The sequence below is a fragment of the Balaenoptera musculus genome, chromosome 2 (assembly GCF_009873245.2).
Source record: "Balaenoptera musculus isolate JJ_BM4_2016_0621 chromosome 2, mBalMus1.pri.v3, whole genome shotgun sequence".
NCBI classification, from domain to species: Eukaryota; Metazoa; Chordata; class Mammalia; order Artiodactyla; family Balaenopteridae; genus Balaenoptera; species Balaenoptera musculus.
In genome coordinates, this window is record NC_045786.1 from 16525966 (window position 1) to 16549748 (window position 23783).

The 23783-nt window shown below is 34.9% G+C and overlaps 1 protein-coding gene across 1 annotated transcript in view; it reads left to right on the top strand.

Annotated features, from left to right (window-relative positions):
- The window catches only part of CCDC7 (coiled-coil domain containing 7), a 325108-nt gene that overhangs the window by 244541 nt on the left and 56784 nt on the right, over positions 1-23783 (top strand). The window contains exons 33-36 of the mRNA XM_036844965.1: positions 1258-1365; positions 17854-17937; positions 20971-21054; positions 23239-23322. Coding sequence (XP_036700860.1) covers positions 1258-1365; positions 17854-17937; positions 20971-21054; positions 23239-23322 — 360 coding nt within the window. The remainder of the gene's footprint in view (positions 1-1257; positions 1366-17853; positions 17938-20970; positions 21055-23238; positions 23323-23783) is intronic.

A 23783-nucleotide genomic window follows, 5' to 3' on the forward strand; every position in this document is an offset into this window, starting at 1 on the left:
AGTTGTTGGCTTTCAAATCCCACCCACGTGTTAGAATTAATCCTTTCCCAGGTTAGGTAATTCTCTTGTGGCAATAATTGATGATTTGTTTTATCCTACGAACATGCTTAAAACTTTTAAATTACTTGCAGATATTTTTAAATCTTGGAGTTCTTATAACTAACTACCTTTCTAGGTTCTCTTGCAAATTTAGATGACCCAGGAACCTCAGACCTACATTTGTAACAATCAGTGGGAGTAATAACTTTATATAAAATATGTACAGGCATACCTCAGAGATATTGTGGGTTCGGTCCAGACCTCTGCAATAAAGTGAATATCACAATAAATTGAGTCACACAAATTTTTTGGTTTTCCAGTACATACAGAAGTTGTGTTTACACTATACTGTAGTCTATTAAGTGTACAGTAGCATTATGTCTAAAAAAATGTACATACCTTAATTTAAAAATACCTTATTGCTAAAAAATGCTAACGATCATCTGTGTCTTCAGCGAATTGTAATCTTTTTGCAATAGTAACATCAAAGGTCACTGATCACAGATCACCATAACAAATATAATAAAAATGAAAACATTTGAAGTATTGCCAGAATTACCAAAATGTGACACAGAGACATGAAGTAAGCAAATGCTGTTAAAAAAATGGCACTGATAGATTTGCTCCATGCACAGTTGCCACACACCTTCAATTTGTGAAAAACGCAGTATCTGCCAAGTGCAATAAAGGTGAAGCACAATGAAATGAGGTATGCCTGTACTCTGCATTTCATTTCTGCTATTCATGCCACTCCAAACATCATCAGGTTTATTTCACTCATATTACATTCTCAGTCCCAGTAGACATTTGAGTTTATTAGCTAGAGTGTAGGTTTTAGAGTCTAAAGGAACACAATTCATTTCAAACTTTTGCGCTTAGTAACTATGTGACCTTCCAAAATATGCATAACCTCTCTAAGCTCTGTTTTCCTCATCTGTTAAATGAGAATAAAAATACCTACTTCCTAGAATTCTTGTGAGGATTAAATGAGATAATATTTGAAAAGTACAGATATAATAATATCTGGCAACTAGTAGCTAGTAAATTTAAAAAAATTTTTAGACATATTTGTATTTAATTGAATAAGCAGTATGTTAAATTGTTAATTAAACAAGATTAAATAATTATACGGTAATATCGCTCTAATTAACTTTATATTTTACCCCAACAAAATGTTAGTTTTAAATCAACTAATCTGGCAATCTATTATTATTACAGTTAAAAATGAAGCAGCCTCAGAACATCCAGATACAGCAGAAAATCTTCCAGCAGTGAATCCATCAGTTAATGACCTAATATTTCAATTAGGTTTAAACAAAGTGGTAGGTAAGTAGAGATTTATAATGTTTGCGCACAGTAGAACACTTTCTAAGAGTTAAAGTATTTCAACTGTGTAGTACACTTATTAAAAGAAAACAAGAAATTCAAACATAGGACAACCTTTTTCAATTTAATACAGTTGGCCCTCTGTATCCATGGGTTTCACATCTACAGATTCACTTGACCACAGATCAAAAATATTCTGAAAAGAAATTTTCAGAAAGTTCCAAAAAGCAAAACTTGAATTTTCCATGCACTGGCAACTATCTACATAGCACTTATAGGTATTTATATAGCATTTACATTGTATTAGGTATTATAAGTAATCTAGAGATGATTTAAAGTATACAGGAGAATGTGCATAGGTTATAGGAAAATATTACACTGTTTTATACAAGAGACTTGAGCATCTTCAGGTTTTGGCATCCACAGGGGATCCTGGGACTAATCCCCTGCAGATACCGAGGGACAACTGTAATAATTTCATTATTTTATTAACCAATTGATATATCAATTAATATGTATCTTTAAAAGAATTTATCATGTGCTCATTACTCCACCAAACAAACATTAATTAGGTAATGCTTAAGAGTTTATCTGCTCATGAAAAAATATATATAGGCTTTTCCCTACATTATGAATTTTCATGACATAGACTAGATGCTATATTATCAGTTCCTCAGAGAACACAATTTTCGTTACTTATATCATCTTTTATGATAACAAGACAATGAAAAAATGGAACTATCACTAGATAGGCAATATGGCTGCTTTGTGATCTTCCTATCACAAAGTTGGCAAATTTCTAATAGTTAAAAAACCTATGCTAGGGAATTCCCTGGTGGCCTAGTGATTAGGATTCAGGGCTTTCACTGCCATGGCCTGGGTTCAGTCCCTGTTCAGAGAACTGAAATCCCACAAACCATGCAGCACGGCCAAAAAAAAACCTATGCTAAAGCTGGTGTGGCCAAAGGACTAAGTACTTAAGTACTTTGCAATAAGATAAATTTAAGTGTTCTGTAGCAGCTTCCAAACAACCACTTTAAAGCAGATGTCAGCAAAATGGCAGACTAGGAGGCCCTAAGCTCTTGCTCCCTGACAGAAACATTAAAAAAAAGAAAAAGAAAAGAAAAAAGCAGAAAGCCATCAGAACCAACTTTGTCAGAGCATTGGGAAACAGTGAAATGTTTACAGTAACCAAGAGAAATGCCCAATTAAGAAAAAGCCATCTTCAAACTGGTAAGAAAATTTTGTGGAAATGTGAAGCAGTGCCCAGCACAAAAAAAACTACAAAGAATAGGAGCACTCCTAGCATTGAAGGGATTACCACTAGACCTGCTCTATAGAAAATGCTAAAGGAAATCCCTGAGGTTGACGTGAAAGGATGTTAGACAGTACGTTGAAGCTGTATGAAGAAAGAAAGATCTACGGTATAGGTAAGTACATGGCAAATATAAAAGCCAGTATTATTGTAATTTTAGTTTGGAGCTCTACTTTTAATTTTATATAATAGTTTAAAGAAAAATAATTATAAGTCTATGTTATTGGGCACACAGTGTATAAAGTTACGATTCATAACATCAGTATCAAAAAGAGAGGGATTGAGCCATATAGGAGTACAGCTTTTGGATGTTATTGAAGTTAATTGGCATCAATTTAAACTAGATTTTTTATAACTTTAAGATGTTATACCTAGTCCTCTTGGTAACCAAAAAGAAAATATCTGTAGAATATACACAAAGGAAATGAGAAAGGAAACAAAACTAGTCCCTTAAAAAAATCAATTGACAAACTTCGCTGGCAGTCCAGTGGTTAAGAATCTGTGCTTCCAATGCAGGGGGCATGGGTTTGATCCCTGGTTGGGGAACTAAGATCCCACATGCTGCATGGCACAGCCAAAAAAAAAAAAAAAATTAATTGAACACAAAAGAAGGCAGTATTAGAGGAAATGAGGAACAAAAATAATATAAGAAATACAGAAAACAAATAGCAAAATGGCATAAATAAGTCCCTTAAATGTAAATGGATTAAACTTTCTAAACAAAAGGCAGAGATTGACAGAATGGATAAAAAAAAAAATCCAACTATATGCTATCCATGAGAGACTCACATTAGATCAACAAAATTGACAAAACTTTAACTAGACTGATGAAGAAAAAAGAAAGAAGACTCATGCTATTAAATCAGAATAGAAATTGGGAACATTACTGCCAATTTTACAGGAATAAAAAGCATTATATTTATTGAATAAAGAAAAAAAAATCATTAAATCTCAATAAAACACTCTTCATAATATTTCCTTATTTGACATTTGTATCTTTAAAAAATACAAAAGAATTTCAGCAATTTTATAGTAAAATATTTCCTCCAATATTGGGAATGAGATAAATTGTGTTATCACTATTTCTACTCATTTTTGTACTGGCAACCATAGTTATTACAAAAAAGTAATAATAAAACTTGTAAGCATTCAAAGAAAGAAATAAAACTCATAAATTGCAGATGATGTAACTGTGCAGGTATGTAATCTAAAAGAATCTGTAGTCTACAGATAAACTCTTAATCAACTGGATTTATTAAAATTACTGAATATAAAGTAAAAATGTATAAAACCCAGTTTTATTTCTATATACTAAGAACACAAAATTAGAAAATGAACATTTTTTAGGAATGATGAAATTTTGTATTAGCACCAAAACAAATAAAAAATCTAGGAATAGTTATTTTTTAAAGATATGCAAGACTTCTCTCTTCCACTTTAACATGTGAAGAACTTGGAAGTCCTCACTTCTGCACTCCAAACCAAAAAAAGCTGAAAAAACTGAAAGTCAACAACTCTTCTTAGCCCATCAGAGAATTGAAGTCACAGGGCAAACTGCCACTCTCAATCTGTGGAGATAGATGAATACTGAAAATTACATATTCCTGGGAATAGAAACCAACACTGGAGCCAGCAATTAGTAGGAAAACTTAAGAATAATTGAATAATTGCCAGAAACTGAACATGAACTAGGTTGAGCAATAAAAAAGTTCTAGGACACAGCCTTGGATATGCCATACACTTTCATGAAATTTGCTTCCAGGAGCCCTACCAGGTACCTTAGCTGAGTATCAGAAATAAAATCTGCTCATGCTTTCAGCAAAGGGAGGAGAAAAGTAAACATTTGAAATACACCAATAGCATTCTTCTTAAAGTCCTGCCTTCAAGAAAAACTACTTTACTAGAACCTAACAGATGTGAGGTAAAGGAAATTCCAAACTCCAGCCTCTTGGACTTTCAACATTGGGGAAGGGAGATATCCAAGTCCAGCCCCCTTTAGCCTTTCTGTCTAAAGAATCTTGAAGAATCAAGAATCTAAAAGGATCAAGAATCTCGTTTCTGGGGGAAACAAGCTGAGAAGCAATTGTGAAAGTCACAGACCAAAGGAGACTGCCAATAAAAGACCGAGGTCTAATCATAGGATTATATAATGCTTTTCTGCTCCCTCATACCTTACCACCACTTCACCAAGGCCCATGGATAATAGGGGGTTACAGATGGAAAAACTGCAATTCTCAGCTTCCATTAAAGAAATATTTTCTAGGGAAAGCCAAAGACAATAGGGGAGACCAAAAAAGGAAAATAAAGGAAATTTTAGCCTGTGACACCAGCTACAATAAAACAGAAAACACAGTCTAACTCCTCTCCAGATGAACATAAAACATCATAATAAAACCGTATATACTTAAGTTCTTTTACCTGATACATCATGTCTAGCTTTAAACAAAAAATTATAAGGCATGATAAAAGAGCAAAACACACAGGCTGAAGACACAAAGCAAGCATCAAGACCAGATGCAGATATGGCAGAAATTTTGGAATTATCAAACTGGGAATTTAAAATAACTATAATATAATAAGGGCCCTAGTGAAAAAGTAGACTACATGAAAGAACATATACATAATGTATGCAGAGATTAAACCTCTAAGAAATAATCAAAATGAAATGTTATAAATCAAAAGCACTATAACAGAAATTAAGAATGCCTTTGATGGGCTCCATAGTAGACTGGACACAGCCAAAGAAAGAATCAGTGAACTTGAAGATACAGCAATAGAAACTTCCCAAACTGAAAGGCAAAGAGAAAAATAATGAAAAAAGTGGAACAGTATTTTAAAAACTGTCAAAAATCAAAGGTATAACATACTTGTAATGGGAATACCAAATGTATTGTAGAATAAGGAGACATGGAGGGAAAAATAAATATTTGAAGCAATATAGGCTGAGAATTTTCAAAAATTAATAACAGAAACCAAACCACAGGTAGAGAAAGCTCAGAGAACATGAAGCAGGATATATACCAAAAAGTCTATACCTAGACATATTTAAATTGCAGAAAATCAAAGACAAAGAGAAAATTTGGAAAGAAGCCAGAGGGAGAAAAACCCACCTTAACTGTGGAGGAACAGGTAAAAAATTACATAGGACTTCTCTTCAAAAACCATGCAAGCAAGAAGAGAATGGAGTGAAATATTTAATGTGTTCAAAGCAAACAAACAAACAAACAAAAAACCTCACCAACCTAAAATTTTTATACAGCAAAATTATACTTAAAAAGAAGAAAAAATAAAGACTATCTGGGTCAAGCAAAAAGTGAGTAAGTTTGTTGCCAGTAGAACTGACTTGCAAGAAATTGTAAAAGAAACTTTTTTTTCAAGGAAAAGAAAAAATGTATCAGTCAGAAACTCAGATCTACATAAGTAAAGGAAGAGAATTAGAGATGTAAGAAGTGAGGGTAAAATAAAATTTTTCATTTTTTTCTTCTTAATTGATCTAACAGATAAAATTTTGCTCAAAATCATAATAGCAGCAATATATTGGGAAAATTATTGCTTATGAATAATTTCTATTACAAGGTTCCTGACTACCCATGAAGTGCTATAGTGTTATTTGAAAATGGACTTGGATTAGTTGTAGAAGTACACTTCAAACTCTAGGGAAACCACTTAAAAATATAAAAAAAGAAGTATAATTGATAAGAAGAGGGAAAATGTAATATTTTAAAAGAGAAACAGAACATGGGCCTGCATAGAAAGCAGTAACAAATATGGTAGATATTAATCCATCTATAACAATAATCACTTTAAGTGTTAATGGTCTAAATACACTAATTAAAAGACAGAAATGTCAGAGCGGTTTGAAAAAAAGATCCAACTATATGTTGTTTATGAGCAACCCGCATTAAATATAATGACACACGTAGATTTAAAATAAAGGGATGGAGATAAGGGAACATCAGCAAGATGGCAGAATAGGAGGCTCATTACTTTCCCTCCTCCCAGAGATTTCACTGAATACAAACCTACATACACATGAATTCCCTTTGGAAGAAATCTAGTAACTAGTTGAGTGACTCCTATACATCAGTCAACTGAGAAAACACCCACATTGAAACAATTAGGAAAAGCTGAGACAGCTCATGCTATAAACCCCACCCCTGGCACAGACACTTACAACTCGGAGGGAACAACTGGAGGGAGCAAAGGGTCTGGATCACACATCTAGAACCCTAGCTTGTAGCGCTGCCACCCAAGTGCCTGGCTCCCAAATTACCTAGCTTGGAGAGCCAGTGGGGCTCAGAATTCATAAGTTCTTCAGGAGCAAATTTTAAAAGGGGGCCATTTTGAAGTGGGTGCATGAGCACTTCACACAGCTGTCCTCCTGGGCTCAGTACAGAAGGAACAGGCAAAAATGCAAGGCTTTCAGTTTCTTCCTGGAAGAGATTTGGCTGCATTCTTTCCCAGCTGCTGCCTGAAGGTCAAGCTTCTAATCAGCTTCTCATCTGGGAGCTGATTAGGATCCTCCTGGGAACCTGAAAGAGCTTGTGGGCATTTCCCCTACATTCTCCCTGCAGGTTACTCTAACAGTAAAACTAAGTCTCCAGCTTCTCCTTAAAAGGAACTTGTTCACACATGTAGTGCCCCAATTTTTACAGCTGCCACCCAGGGTGTGGACCCCCAAATCACCTAGCTCTAAGAACCAACAGTGTTTGGCTTTTGTGAGTTTCCCACAACCACATTAAACTAATTAGTAGTCCTCTGGAGGCTGGAATGGGTACATGGGGACTCCCTGTGCCTTCCCATGGCTCATCTCAGGGTTAAAACCTAGTCTCTAGCTTCTTTCTGAAAGGAGATGTCTAACATCCCAACTTATATGTCTGCCACCCAAGGGATTGTCACCTAAGTCACCTAGCTCTGGGAGCTGATGGGGCTTGACATTTCTGAGTCCCCTAGGCCCAGAGAGATCAAAGATGAAGCTATATATAGGTACAAAAGAACTCTCAGTGCCTAGTCTCTCTAGATCAGCACAGAATGAGTAGGCAAAACCCCTCAGCTCCCAGTTTCTCCCTGATAGGAGCAACTATATTTCTAATATTCTAACTTTCCCAGCCTCAGCCTGATGGTTGGGCTTCCAGTTAGCCTGTATTGATAAGGTAAAGGGGAAGGCAGTTAGTAGTCATCCAAAAGCATGAATGGGTATGGGGGAATTTCCATGTCTTTGGGGCACTGACTAGGCTTGGCACAAACTAATCTCCTGGGAACCACTAAGAACAAAGACAGCAGGTTGGACAAAAACAAAAGTTTTAGGGGCAACCAGAAGATCAAGTCAGGCTGATTGGCAAGGTTCACCCACTACACAAGGCCAGTCTGTCGTGACTGGGAGAGGTAGATGTTTTATGTAATTCACAGAAATCAACACCGAGAATCAAGGAAACTGAAGAAACAGGGGAATATGTTCCAAATAAAAGACAAATCTCCAGAAACTGACCCTAAGGAAACAGAGATAAGTGATTTACCTGACAGAGAATTCAAAATAAAGATCATAAATATTCTCACTGATGTTGGGAGAGCAATGTATGAACAAAGTGAGAATTTCAACAAAAAGCTAGAAGACATAAAGGAATATCAAACAGAAATCATGAAGCTGAAGAATAAATTAACTGACCTGAAAAAAGTCTGTAGAGGGATTCAGTAATGGACTAGATCAAGCAGAAGAAAGGATGAGTGAACTCAAAGATAAGTCAGTGGAAATCATTCTCTTAGAGCAGTAAAAAGAAAAAATATGAAAAGGAGTGAAGATAGCATAAGGGACTTATGGGATACCATAAAGTGAAGTAATATATGCATTATGGGAGTCACAGAAGGAGAAGAGAGAGAGAGAAAGGGTCAGAAGACTTAATCAAAGTAATACTGGCTAACAATTACCAAATCTGTGGAAAGAAACAGACATTTAGATCCAGGGGGCCCAAACAATACCAAGTAAGATGACTACAAAGAGACCCACATGGAGACACATTGTAATTGATAAATGGAATATTGCCTGTCATATCAGTAAGCATAGGATGTCACAGTCATCAGCGATTGCAGCCTTCCAACGTGAGCCGGTGAACCCTGAGGAAACTCAGGAAGGAAAGAATACCTGCCATCTAGCAGCCATCAGACTGTAGCCACTCCCTACAGTGAGCCCTGAGGAAACTCAGGATGTGAAAACACAGGACACTGGCCCCAGATAGCTGAGGTGCATATCAAAGGAATGATTTCAGTGAGCCCAGACTCTTGCCTCTTCCCATAGATAGAAAAGCGCTAAATTCCTTAACTTGGGACATCTGGTTTTCTTTAATTAACAATAATCTTTTGAAGTTCAGACTACCTGCCCTTTGTTACAAAACTTCTATATAACCTAGCTCCCCACCTCACCTCCTCGGAGCAGTTCTCTCAGGGTTACTTGAAATGCTGCCTCCCAGGCAGCCACTATGGAAAGCAGTATGAAGTTTCCTCAAAAAAAATTAAAAATAGAACTACCATATGGTCCAGCAGTCACACATCTGGGTATATATCTGAAGGAAATCAAATCACTCTCTTGAAGGGACATTTGTACACCCATGTTTATGATATATATACACATATATAAGGTGTAATATATATTATGTGTTATATATACACATATATGTGTATATATATATATATATGTATGTATATGTGTTTTATACACACACAATCTAGCCATAAAAAAGAAGGAAATACTGCCCTTTGCAACAATGTGGATGAAACTGGAGGGCATTTTGCTAACTGAAGTAAGCCAGACAGAGAAAGACAAATGCTGTATGGTATCACTTATATGTGAATCTAAAATAAGAGTCAAACTCAGAGAAACAGAGAGGAGAATGGTCGTTGCCAGGTCCTGGGGTGGTAGGTTAAATGGAGAGTGGTTGGTCAAAGGGTTCAAACTTTTAGTTATAAGATAAATAACTTCTGAGGATTTAATATACAGCATGATGACTATATCTAGTAATACTGTGTTGTATACTTGATAGTTCCTGAGAGTAGATCTTAAGCATTCTCACCAAAAAAAAAAAAAGAGAGATAGTAACTGTGTAAGGTCATGGATGTGCTAATTAACTGGATTGTGGGAATCATTTCACAATACATATGCATATCAAATCACCATTTTGTATACTTTAAATATATTACAGTTTTTTGTCAATTATACCTTATTAAAGCTGTAAAAAAATAAATATATGCACAAAGAGGCACGCACACACACAAAAGGTAAAGGTTTAGAGAAAGATATACATGAGTAGCTATATTATTACCAAAGTAGACTTCAGAGCAAGGAAAAGTACTAGGAATAAATACATGCATTAGGTAATGATAAAGGAATCAATTCTTCAAGAAGATATAACATTCTTTAATGTGTGTATACTTAACAATAGTGTCCCAAAATACATGAGGCAAAAACTGATAGAACTGCAAGGAGAAATAGACACATCCATTATTATAGTTGGAAACTTTAACACCCCTCTATCAGAAATGGACAGATCCAGCAGGCAAAAAAATCAGTAACAGCAGTTGAGTTCAACAACACCATCAATCAACTGGATCTAACTGATGTCTATTAGAATACCTCCTCCAACAACAGAAGGATACATATTGCTCTCAAATTCACATACTCTGCTCACAAAGATAGACCTCATTACAAAACAAATTATACCTTGAAGATTTTAAGAAATAGAAATCACACAAATTATGCTCTCAGCCCACAATGGAGTTAAACTAGAAATCAGTGATAGAAAGGTAGCTGGCAAATCCCGTAATACTTGAAGATGAAACAATACACTTCCATAGCACATGTTCAAAGAAGTATCAAAAGAAATCAAAAATATTTTGAAGTAAGTGAAAATGAAAATACAACTAATAAAAATTTATGTGACACAGTGAAAGAAGTACTTAAAAGGAAATTATAGCATTTGATGCATATACTGGACAAGGAGAAAGATCAAAAATCAATTATCTAATCTCCACCTTAGTAAACTAGAAAAGGAATGGCAGAAAATTTTTGATAAGATGGACTTGTTTAAAATTAATACTTATACTCTGTGAAAGACACTTCTAAGAGAATGAAAAGACATGCCACATATTGGCAGAAAAGATTTACAAAATACATATCTTAAGAAGGACTTGTATTTGAAATATATTTTAAAAGATTAAATTCAACACTTAAAAAAGAACCCAATTTAAAAACTCTCAAAATATCTGAACAGACACCTCATCAAGGATGATGTGAAGATGGCTAATAAGTGTGTGAACTCATATGTCATTGGATAATTGCAAATTAAAACAACAATGAGATACCTAATGAAACACACCTAGGAGAATGGCTAATCCAAAACACTGACAACACCAAATGCTGTCAAGAAAGTGGAGTACAGGAACTCTTGTTCATTCTTGTTGGGAATGCAAAATTCTATACCGACTTTGGAAGACAGTTTGCATTTTTTTTGAAGCTCATCGTACTCTAACCATACAATCCAACTGTTGTGCTCTTAGTATTTACCCAAATGAGTTAAGGTCTTATGTTCATGCAATAACCTGCATTAATGTTTACAGCAGCTTTATAATTGCCCCAAACTGGAAGCAAACAAGATGTTTTTCAGTAAGTGAATGCATAAACAATCTGTGGTACATCCATATAATGGTACATTATTCAACAATAAAAATAAATGGACTATCAAGCCACAAGAAGACATGGCAGAAACTTAAATGCATATTGTTAAGTGAAAGCAAGCCAGTCTGAAAAAGCTGTGTAATTTTAACTGTATACCACTCTGGAAAAGGTGAATCTATAGGCAGTAAAAAGATCAGGAGTTCCCAGAGGTTCAGGGTACAGGGGGATAAATGGTTGGAGCTCAGGGAATTTTTAATGTGCCAAAGCTATTTTGTAAGATACTGTAGTAGTAAACACGAGACATTATGCATTTATCAAAATGCATAATGTACATTTATGCACATTATGCATAATGTACTGTACAAAATAAGAGTTATCTCTCATGTAAATCATGGGTATTAATTATTAGTGATGTATCAGTATTGGATTATCAATTGTAACAAGCATATGATCTAATACAAGATGGTAATAATAGGGAAGCTATACTGGTGGAAGCGAATATTTATGAACTGTCTGTAGTTTCTGCACAATTTCTCTGAACTCCTAAATTGCTCTAAAAAAACAAAGTCTATTAAAATGATTAAAAAGATGTTCAAAGTCTCAACACAGCAAACTGCAAAACATTATTTAGAGAATTTTAAAGAACTAAATAAATGGAACTATATTCCAGGTTTATAGATTAGAAGACTCAATATTTTAAAGAACATATTTCTTGAAAATTAATCTATGTATTTAATGCAGTCAGTATCAAAATTTTAGCAATAATTTTTCTAAAAATTGACAAGATAATTCTAAAATTTATATAGAAATGCATAGGGCCAAAGTAGGAAATACAATCTTGGCAAAGAAGACTAAAATTGAAAGGTAAAGTACCTGGAATCAGGTATTATTATAAAAATACAATAATAAAAGCAGTTTGCTACTGGTACAATGATAGATAAATAAACTTAAATGTATTGAAGACAAAGAAGAAAACATGTAACAACAGTAAAAAAAATATTCTTTTCAAAATAATTCTATTCATGTGCATATTATAAAATAATAGGCCTCTTAGAAAATGCTATAGGAAAATATGTTCCTGTCTTTGGATTAGATATTTTTTAAACAGGATACAATTGACACTAACTATAAATGCAAATGTTTTAAAACTGGATTTAATATTCAGAATTATATCCATTAAAATACACCATTAAGATATTTAAAAACCAAATGACACTCACCACTGCAACAAAAAGAGTAAAATACTTAGGAATAAACCTACCTAAGGAGGTAAAAGACCTGTACTCAGAAAACTATAAGACACTGATGAAAGAAATCAAAGATGACACAAACAGATGGAGAAATATGCTATGTTTGTGGATTGGAAGAATCAATATTGTGAAAATGATTATACTACTCAAAGCGATCTACAGATTCAATGCAATCCCTATCAAATTACCAATGGCAGTTTTTACAGAACTAGAACAAAAAATCTTAAAATTTGTATGGAGACACAAAAAACCCCGAATAGCAATCTTGAGGGAAAAAAAACAGAGCTGGAGGAATCAGACTCCCTGACTTCAGACTATACTACAAAGCTACAGTAATCAAGACAATATGGTACTGGCACAAAAACGGAAATATAGATCAGTGGAAAAGGATAGAAAGCCCAGGGATAAACCCATGCACCTATGGTCAACTAATCTATGACAAAGGAGGCAAAGATATACAATGGAGAAAAGACAGTCTCTTCAGTAAGTGGTGCTGGGAAGACCGGGTAGCTACATGTAAAAGAATGAAATTAGAACACTCCCTAGCACCATACACAAAAATAAACTCAAAATGTATTAAAGACCGGACACTATAAAACTCTTAGAGGAAAACATAGAACACTCTTTGACATAAATCACAGCAAGATCTTTTTTGACCCACCTCCTAGAGTAATGGAAATGAAAACAAAAATAAGCAAATGGGACCTAATGAAACTTAAAAGCTTTTGCACAGCAAAGGAAACTATAAGCAAGATGAAAAGACAGCCCTCAGAATGGGAGAAGATATTTGCAAACGAATCAACGGACAAAGGATTAATCTCCAAAATATATAAACAGCTCATGCAGCTCAATATTAAAAAATCAAACAACCCAATCAAACAATAGGCAGAAGACCTAAATAGACATCTCTCCAAAGAAGACACAGATGGCCAAGAGGCACATGAGAAGCTGCTCAACATCACTAATTATTAGAGAAATGCAAATCAAAACTACAATGAGGTATCACCTCACACCGGTTAGACTGGGCATCATCAGAAAATCTACAAACAACTGCTGGAGAGGGTGTGGAGAAAAGGGAACCCTCTTGCACTGTTGGTGGGAACGTAAATTGATACAGCCACTATGGAGAACAGTATGGAGGTTTCTTAAAAAGCAAAAAGTAGAATTGCCATATGACCCAGCAGTCCCACTACTGGGCATATACCCAGAGAAAACCATAATTCAAAAACACACATGCACCCCAGTGTTCATTGCAGCACTATTTACAATAGCCAGGTCACAGAAGCAACCTAGATGCCCATTGACAGACGAATGGATAAAGAAGATGTGGTACATAAATAGAGTGGAATATCACTCAGCCATCAAAAGGAATGAAATTGGGTCATTTGTAGAGATGTGGATGGATCTAGAGACTGTCATACAGAGTGAAGTAAGTCAGAAAGAGGAAAACAAATACCGTATATTAACGCTAATATGTGGAATCTAGAAAAATGGTGCAGATGAACCTATTTGCAAGGCAGAAATAGAGACACAGATGTAGAGAACAAACGTATGGACACCAAGGGGGGAAAGTGGGGGAGGTGGAGGGATGAATTGGGAGATTGGGATTGACTAATATGTATAAAATAGATAACTAATAATAAAAAAAAGAATTGGCTGTTCATCCACAATTCCACAAAGTAGAAACTTAGCAGGTCGTCTATGAAAGAGCTGCAGTAAAGGTTAATTAGCACAAAGGGAATTATTCTTTGTTGCTGTGGAGTTAAACTTTAGCCTTAAATTCCTGGTTTGTTAAAATAGTTTCAGTACTTAATTTTCAGGGCCATGGTTGATCAATATGTTCCCTTATAAACTGAGTTTTAGCTAGCCAGTCCCAATGCTGTAAAGAAAACATTAAAAATAAATCATTTCAACCCTTAAGAGAAAAAAAAAGCAAATGACAGAGTAGGTTTGCAGCACAAATAACCAACAGAAAGCTTTCAACCAGATATTTAAAGAATTTCTAGCATAGAAATAAGAAATAAATTGAAAACCCAATAGAAAAATGGTCAAAATCTTAAACATGTACTTCACCAAAGAAGATATCTAAATGACTAATAAACACTTGAAAATTATAGTCCTATTAGTAATCTAGAAAATTGGAGTTAAATTCATGAGGATACTATGACATACCATCATTGAGCGTAAATCAGAAAGAATGACAGAATCAAGTCATGGTAATGTTGTAGAGCAACTATTACAGAACTTTCAGAAACTGCTGGTAGTAGTATAAACTGATATATATGCACATACTGGAAAACTGTTATTTATACTCCTTATTGGGAACTCCAATAAGATTGATGGCTGACTTTTCATCAGAAACTATGGTGACCAAAAGGCAGTATGATGGCCTATTCAAAATGCAAAAGAAAAATAACTGTCAACCCCAAATTTTATATCCAGCTAAATTATCTCTCAAAAATAAAGGTGAAGTAAAGAGATTTTAAAACAAATAAAAAATTGAGAAAATTCATTGCTAGCAGATTCACTTTATGACAAGTACAAAGGAAAGTTCTTCAGGCTGAAAGCAAGTGACCTCAGACAGTAATTTGAATCCCCTAAAAAAGAGACTGGGTAAAAGTAATTCTGGGGGCTTCCCTGGTGGCGCAGTGGTTGAGAGTCTGCCTGCCAATGCAGGGGACGCGGGTTCGAGCCCTGGTCTGGGAGGATCCCACATGCCGCGGAGCAACTGGGCCCGTGAGCCACAATAACTGAGCCTGCGCGTCTGGAGCTTGTGCTCCGCAACAAGAGAGGCCGCGATAGTGAGAGGCCCGCGCACCGTGATGAAGAGTGGCCCCCACTTGCCGCAACTGGAGAAAGCCCTCGCACAGAAACGAAGACCCAACACAGCCAAAAATAAATAAATAAATAAATTTAAAAAAAAAAAAAAAAAAAAAAAAAGTAATTCTGTAATTACAAAAGATAGTATAAATACATATATGTAAAGAAATAAAGCAATAATTAAACAATAATTAAACAAATAATGTTAAGTTTTAAAATGACTTTATATTTATAGCTTATAGGTTATTATATTACGTATAACAACAGTACAAAAATGTGGAGGAGGGAATGATGCTATATGAGGGTAGCATTTCTATACCTCACTGGAATTACTGGAATTTGCTTAGTATAATTCTGATGTAGATTCTTTTTTCATTGTGAAAAAATTGACCTATAACATTGTGTATTTAACATTTACAATGTGTTGATTTGATACATTTGTATATTGCAACATGATGACCACCCTAGTGTTAGCTAATGCCTCCATCATGTCAGATAATTATCATTTCTTTTTTGTGGTAAGAACATTGCCTAGTCTTTTCTAAAATTGACTGTGGTGATGGTCATACAACTCTGTGAATATATCTTTAAAAACATTGAAATGAACACTTTAAATGGGCAAATTGTATAATACGTTACATATGTTTTAAAGCTAGCTCAATGAATGCCAAGAAGAATAGGATAAAAAAGGATTTGAAAAGTGGGAGGGTATGATAAGGGAGAAAACTGTGACTTTTACTAGATTATACATTTCTCCAGCACATACTTTTTAATTGCTAGTACTTAACCTAACCTTCCTTCAGATGCTGTTCTCATTGCCTCTTGCTTATTTAAGTATTCTTTGCTTCCTTAATTCAAATGAGCAAGTCCTTCTTACATATACCAGTTGGAGAAAGAACTAGAGAAGCTAAAATATAACTGCTAATATTCCCCAGTTTTGTTTTGCTATAGATCTTATTACTTTCACAAAATGTTGCTACTTAAGTATTGAAAACTTGTTCTGCCTAATCTGACACACCTGTTTCATTTTGGTAATGGTGCTGCAGCAGGTAACCACCTCTACACAGATTGCACAACCTTTAATACTTACTGACTCATCCATTTCTCTGAAAAAAAGACTTCCATCTGGGTATCTTAGTCATGACAGGTTTCTAACTTCAGGTACACGCTCTGCTAGAAACAAATTCACCACAAAATTTTAGACCCAATAGTTGATCATTTCTAATTATTCCCTTTCAGTATAAACTCTCCTTTAATAATGTTCATGTATTTTTCTTGTAATTGGACCTAATTGCAGTTACTAAATCAAGCAAAAATTTTAAATGACATAGGAACTCAAATGGTAAGAGACCCAGTCTCAATCCAGGTACTTCTACAAATTTAACCATTTCTTCCTCCCAAGCTACAAGGTCTACATGCTAAAAGGACCTGAGAGAGCACGTTTTTTCAGTCTATAAAACATTCTGTTATTCTTTTCCATCACTGATGCCTACTTTGTTTACACTTAAGTAACATAAAAAGGGCATTAAAATATTCCTGGATGAGTCCAAGTATTTCTGCTCCATGTAAATTTCCATGGAGACCCTAGTTTGCAACATGATCTGAGGAAAAAACTGTTATATTCCACATCACTGGGTATATATCCCTACAGTATGATTATGAGTTTAATGTACACTTAAGAGTTATATTATTATCATAACTCTCCCGGATATTTTAATTTAGCATAAGAGATAGCATTGTATGGAAAAAGCACTGGTTAAAGAATTATAAGTTGGAAGGTTGTACATCAAGTTTGTCATTATCTGGATACACAATCTTGGTCAAGTCATTAACATCTCTAAGCCTCAATATATGGAGGCTTAGTGATTGCTAACGGCCATTCCAATTCTAAGGTTTAATGATTCTGCAACCCATATAATCCATTATAATGCATATTTATTAATAACAAGGCTAATTAAGATAGTACCGCACATGGGGCTTCCTTGGTGGCACAGTGGTTAGGAATCCACCCGCCAGTGCAGAGGACACGGGTTCAAGCCCTGGTCCAGGAAGATCCCACATGCCACAGAGCAACTAAGCCCGTGCGCCACAACTACTGAGCCTGCGCTCCAGAGCCCATGAGCCACAACTGCTGAGCCCATGTGCCACAACTACTGAAGCCCGCACACCTAGAACCCATGCTCCGCAACAAGAGAAGCCACCGCAATGAGAAGGCTGTGCACTGCAACGAAGAGTAGCCCCCGCTTGCCACAACTAGAGAAAGTCCACGCGCAACAACGAAGACCCAACACAGCCAAAAATAAATAAATTAATTAAATTAAAAAAAAAATATATATATATATATAAAAGATAGTACCGCACATGAACACAGAGACACACACACACTCATGTGTTAGGGTTACTTTAGAAAGTGTTTTGATATCTGTTTATTTCTACAGAAATTGATCTAGAACACTTGAAAGATACTGTTGGAAGACGTTTATTAATGGCAGAAATGAAGATACAACCAAAGAGTGTCCCTGGTAAGTCTAATCCTTCCAAGTCTAATCTTTATGGTTTATTTACCTTCTTTGGAGTTTAAGTATGAATTTTTTAATGATAAGAGTACTTGTATATTATTATTATATAGGTAAAGTCTTCGTGATTACCCTCATAATTAATTGTACTGTGGTATTTACTAGAACTTTAAAAGTTAGCTAGACATTATGATTTTTAGAAATGATCCATTTAAAAATTAAATGCTATAGTGGCCTTAGAATATACTTGATGCAAGTATGTTCAGTTCTGTTCTAATCTTTTACTATTACTGGCTTAGATAGAAGGAAAAGGAGAAAGGTTTCCTGATGAATGTGATAATAACAAGGGGAATTTAACAGATAGTTAATTCATTGGTTACCATTTCTCTCTACTTGATGGAAATATCAGGTATATTATCCTAACTCATCTGTGGTAGAGTCGTTAGTTGTGTTACGTAGTTCAGAGATTGTACTACAGCCTTTACTCTTGTAACAGGGATAGACACACTGCCCTTGACTTCTGGTATGACACCAAAAGAGGCAGACAATTTAACAGAGAGTAACAGAAAGAGACAGAGACAGCACTCCTAAAATCATTGTTATCCAAGGCTTTTTCCCTTGGGGAGCAACAGTTGTGCTTTCAAACTGCAAAGGGAAATGACTTCAGTAAAACATTTTAGCCAAATAACTAAAAATATAAACAAGAAAACAATAATAATATGCCCTGTAAGAGGAAGAAGTCAGTATGCAGAGATGCTATATTATATATCTAAAATATTCAGTTTTCAGCATAAAATTATGGGTCATGTAAAGAAATAGTAAAATGTGACATATAACAAGGAAAAAGACATGCAACAAAAACTGCTTGTGAGAATCCTAGACATTGGACTTAAAGAACAAATCTAAAAAGCAGTTATTATAAATATGTTCAAAGAACTAAATGTAAACATTATTTAGAAGGAAAGGAAGGTCTGATAGTGTTTCATCAAATAGGGAATATATACAAAGAGAAATACATTATTTTGAAAAGGAACACATGTAAATCCAGGAGTTGAAAGTACAATAACTGAAATTTTTTAAATCCAATAGGGGGTATTCAGTATTTTTACACTGTCAGAAGAAAGAATCAGCAAATTTAAAGTATGGAAATATAGCATGGACAGCAGAGGCATTAAAGAGCAGAAAATATCATTTTAAATAATGACAGAAAAGAAAACCAGATATTATAAATAAAATGGTTAAAATAATAAACACTATACATACATGCTTTGTCTTCTCTCAGTTTCTCTGTATGGCACAAAATTATGTAAATAAATAATTTAACAAACAATTGTAATAAATGAATTTATGTTTATATGTTTCATATATAAAAATGGGAAAAATTATAAGAATTAAGTTATAAAGAGAACTATATATGTAGAATATGAAAATAACATTTCTAAATCTTCCTGGAATTTAATCTGTTTAGTATAAGTAGAAGTAGATTCTAAAATTGACTATGGTGATTGTTACACAGTTCTATGACTATACTGATAAGCATAGAATGGACATTTAAAATGGGTCAATTGTATAGCATGTTACATGTTTTTTAAAAAATAGTTCAGCGAACTCCAAGCAGGGTAGGATTTTTTAAAAGACTTAAAAGCAATAGGAAAATGTTGTGAAGGAGGAAAATTGTGGCTCTTAATAGATTAGGTTTCTCCACCCCATATCATTTGTTACGCTCCTAGTTTTTAATTCAGTCTGCCCTCAAGGGCTGTTCTCACTGCCTCCCTGCTCACCTAAGGATCCTTTGCTTTCTCAAACCAAATGAATCAGTTCTTCTAATTATATCTGTTTGAGAAAGACCAGAGGGCTAAAGTTTGTCTGCTGATGTTCTCCAGTTATCTGTTGCTATAGCAGAATTTACTTTCACAAATGCCATAACTTAATTACTAAAACCTTGTTCTGCCCAATCCACGTGTCTTTGATTTTAGTAGTGACACCCCATATGGTCTTTACCTCTGTTTAGATTGCAGTGGTGATAAATTTGTGTTGCCTCAGTGATAGAGCATATTTGAAATATTCATGGACTCAGCCATTTCTCCAAAGGAAGACTTCCAATCTATAAATTCTGGATATGACAGGTTCCAACTTCACTTACATGCTGTGTTAGAACCAATTTTTGCCCACACAAAACTTTACGCAACAGGTGACACAGAGTCACCAATTCTCATTATTCCTTTTGCAATATAAAATTCTTTTAAATAAATTTTTTTCTGATATTGGACCTAGATCATCATTTCTGAATCCAACAGAAAGTAAAAACCATGTAAAAACTCAAATGGAAAGGGGTACAATATCAGTGCTCACATTCCTGCAAATTACCCATTTCCTCCTCCACAGGGGAGAAAAGGTCTACATGCTAAGAGAACCTGAGAGGGTGCTTTATCTCTGCCCACAAATTACTTGTTTTTCTTTTCCATCAATGATGCCTACTTGACAAACAGTTACATAACCTTAAAAAAAAGGGAACTAAAGTATTCCTGGGCAAGTCAAAGAATTTCTGCCTCACAGTAAAATTCTGTGACTGTGATGCCCATTGTTTGCAGTTTAACCTGGGAAAAAATGTCATGTCTGTCCTCACCAGGTATATCTTTATGATACAAATATGCTTTTAATGTAGAGAAGAAAGTTATATTTATTAAAATAAACTCTCTAGGATGACTTAAATTTGCAAAAGACTTTGTATTTTATGGATAAAACCCTAGTTAAGGAATTATGAGGTATCAGTTTATGGATCAGTTTTGTTGTTACCTAGATTTGTGGCCTTGGTCAAATCACTAACCATTTCTAGGCCTCAGTATAATGAGGCTTGTTTGATTGCTAACGGCCCTTCTAACTCTAAGGTCCTGTGAGCCTGCAGTCCAGGCATTTCATTATAATTGTTGTCCTATAATTTTAAAATGCTAATTAAAGGAGTACTATACACAAACACACACACAAACACATGTTAATATATACCTTACAAAAGTGTTTTGAAACTGTTTATTTCTATAGACACTGATACAGAGAGCTTTCCAGATGCTATTGGAAGAGGTATAATAAAGGGTGAAATCAAGACACAATCCAAGAGTCATCCTGGTAAGAACAAGAATATTTCAAGTCTATTTCTGCTTTACTTATCTTCTCTGGAGTTTATTTAAGTTTGGATCTAAATGACTATAGTACCTATATGCTATTATTATAGAATGAAAGGTTATCACTAATTCCATCCTATTATTATTGGAACTCTAGCAGTTACTAAAAATGGATAATTAGTTACATAGTGTAAGTTTTAAAACCCATTCATTTAAAACTTATCCATAAAACTTCAGTGCTGTAGTAAGCTTAGAATATGCTTGCCGGAAGCATTTCAAATGCTGCTCTACTCACTCTCTTTTTCAGGCTAGAAAGATAGTTGCTTTGTATTTGCAAAAACATGAATGGGATTTAAATGGGATTTTATGAATGGGATTATGAATGGGATTATGAATAGGATTAAAAGAGAGATTTCATTGCTTAATAATTCCCTCTATATAATTGAAATACTAGGCACATTATCAACATCTCAGGTGAAGGAGAGATGTTTAGTTTTGTTATGTAGTCCGTAGTTTACACTACTGCCCCTTGTCTTGGTGTTACAGTGTTTGACACACTGCTTCTTGATCTTTGGGGTGATATTAAAGGAGGCAGAGAGCTTAACAGAAAAGGGAAAGAGACAGTCAACAGGAAAAACAAGTGTCATCCAAAGGTGACTGTTTGCATGCCCAAGTCTGTGCCCCAAGAGGAGCAACATTAGAAGATTCACACTGCAGAGAAGGAGACTTCTCTACAGTAGAATATATTCCAGCCAAGTCACTAAATAAATAATCAGGCAAACAGCAACAGCAAGCCTCCAAACGGGAGGGGAACTCAGTATCCAGATTTCCTACAAGATATTGTCTAGAATGCCCAGTATAGACCCCCCAAAAATATGACACATGCAAAGAAACAGTAAAGTGTGAATCATATACTAGGAACTTCAGGAAGGGTAGGCCTAAAAAATAATTTAAGCAGTGGGAGGGTATTGTGAGGAGGGAAATTGTGATTCTTACTAGATTGCAGATTTCTCTAGCACATACTCCCTTTTCCCTCATCCTTAATTCTATCTGCTATCAAATGCTCTTCTTAATGCTTCCTTGCTTATATAAGCATCTTTACATGCTTCTTTCAACTGGGCCTGTCATTCTTAACCTATACCCGTTGGAGAAAAACCAGAGAGCCTCAATTATGTCGACTTAGTTGGATCTTTAACACTTACTTCTGGTCTCAGCCATTACAACAAAGTAAGATCCACCTTATGGTGTCAGGTTCAGGATAGGTTTCCAACCTCTGGTACATGCTCTTCTGTAACAAGTTTTCATTCACAAAACACTGGGCACATAATTTGACCCAAGTCAGCAATCCTCCTTAACCCCTTTTTCAATATGAATTTTTCTTTAATAACTTTCATGTATTAAAACAAAATAGATGAATGTTATTCCTCTCCTTTGACCTAGTTAGTACTTTCTAAATCCCGCCAAGTGTCCAAATCACATAAAAACTCAAATGGAATGGGATGCAGTCCCAGTGCTGGTACTGCTGCAGATTTACCCATTTCCCCCTCCCCAGCTACAAGGTGTACATAGTAAGAGGACCTGATAGGCAGTTTTTCTTAGACCACAGAATATCTTGTTACTCTGCTACATCTTTGATGTCTACTTGATTTACATAGCCTTAAAAATGGCATTAAACATTCTTGAGAGAGTCAAAGAATTTCTGCCTTGTAGTAACTTTCCGTGATGCGGGACCATGGTTTGTCTCTTGACCAGTGGGGAAAAAGTGCCACGTTCCACTCATAGGTATATCCTTACAGTATGAGTGTCCTCTTAGTGTAATCTTGGCAGTTATATCATTTACTTGAACTCCCCAAGATGATTAAAGTTTGTATGGGACAGTGCATTGTGTATGAAAAGCACTGGTTAAGGAATTATGGGGCATCAGCTTGTACTCAGTTTTGCATTATCTTGGTGTGTGTTCTCAATCAAATCACAAAACATCTCTAAGCTTCAATATCATGAGGCTTATATGATTGCTAAGAGCCCTTCAAATTCTAATATTTTATGATTGTGCAATGCAGACATATTATTTCTCTTCTGTAGTACAAGTACTAATTAAGTTAGTACTACACACAGGCATAAAGACACACATACATGTGTGTTAATGGTTACCTTACAATGTGTTTTGAAATTTGTTTTCTATCTATAGAGACTGGTATAGAACGCATGAGAGATACTGTTGGAAGAGAAAAAGCAGTTGGTGAAATCAAGACACATCATCAGAGTCACCCTGGTAAGAACAAGAATTTTCCAAGTCTAATATTTATGGTTTATGTCTTCTCTGGGATTTAATTAACTATGAATCATTAATGATAACAGTAACTGTATGTTAGTATTAATGGGCAGTAATCTTCATGAATTTCCTCTTACAATTAGTTAAACTCTAGTATTTACTATCAATGGAAATTTAGCTGGATATTTTTTAGTTGTAATCTCATCCATTTGGAAAGTAATCCATATAATCCAATGCTCTAATAACCTTAGAATATGCTTTGTTTAAGTATTTATAGCTGCAATTCTACTCACTTTCTTGCTGGCTTAGAAAGGAATATTGCTTTGATATTGAAAAAGCAAAAAAGCTAGTTGATGAGTGGTATAAGAAGAGGAATATAACAGTTATTTCACTGATTACCAATTTCCTCTACATAATTAAGTTGGCGTGTAAATTTATATCTCTACTAGAGTGGAGTTCTC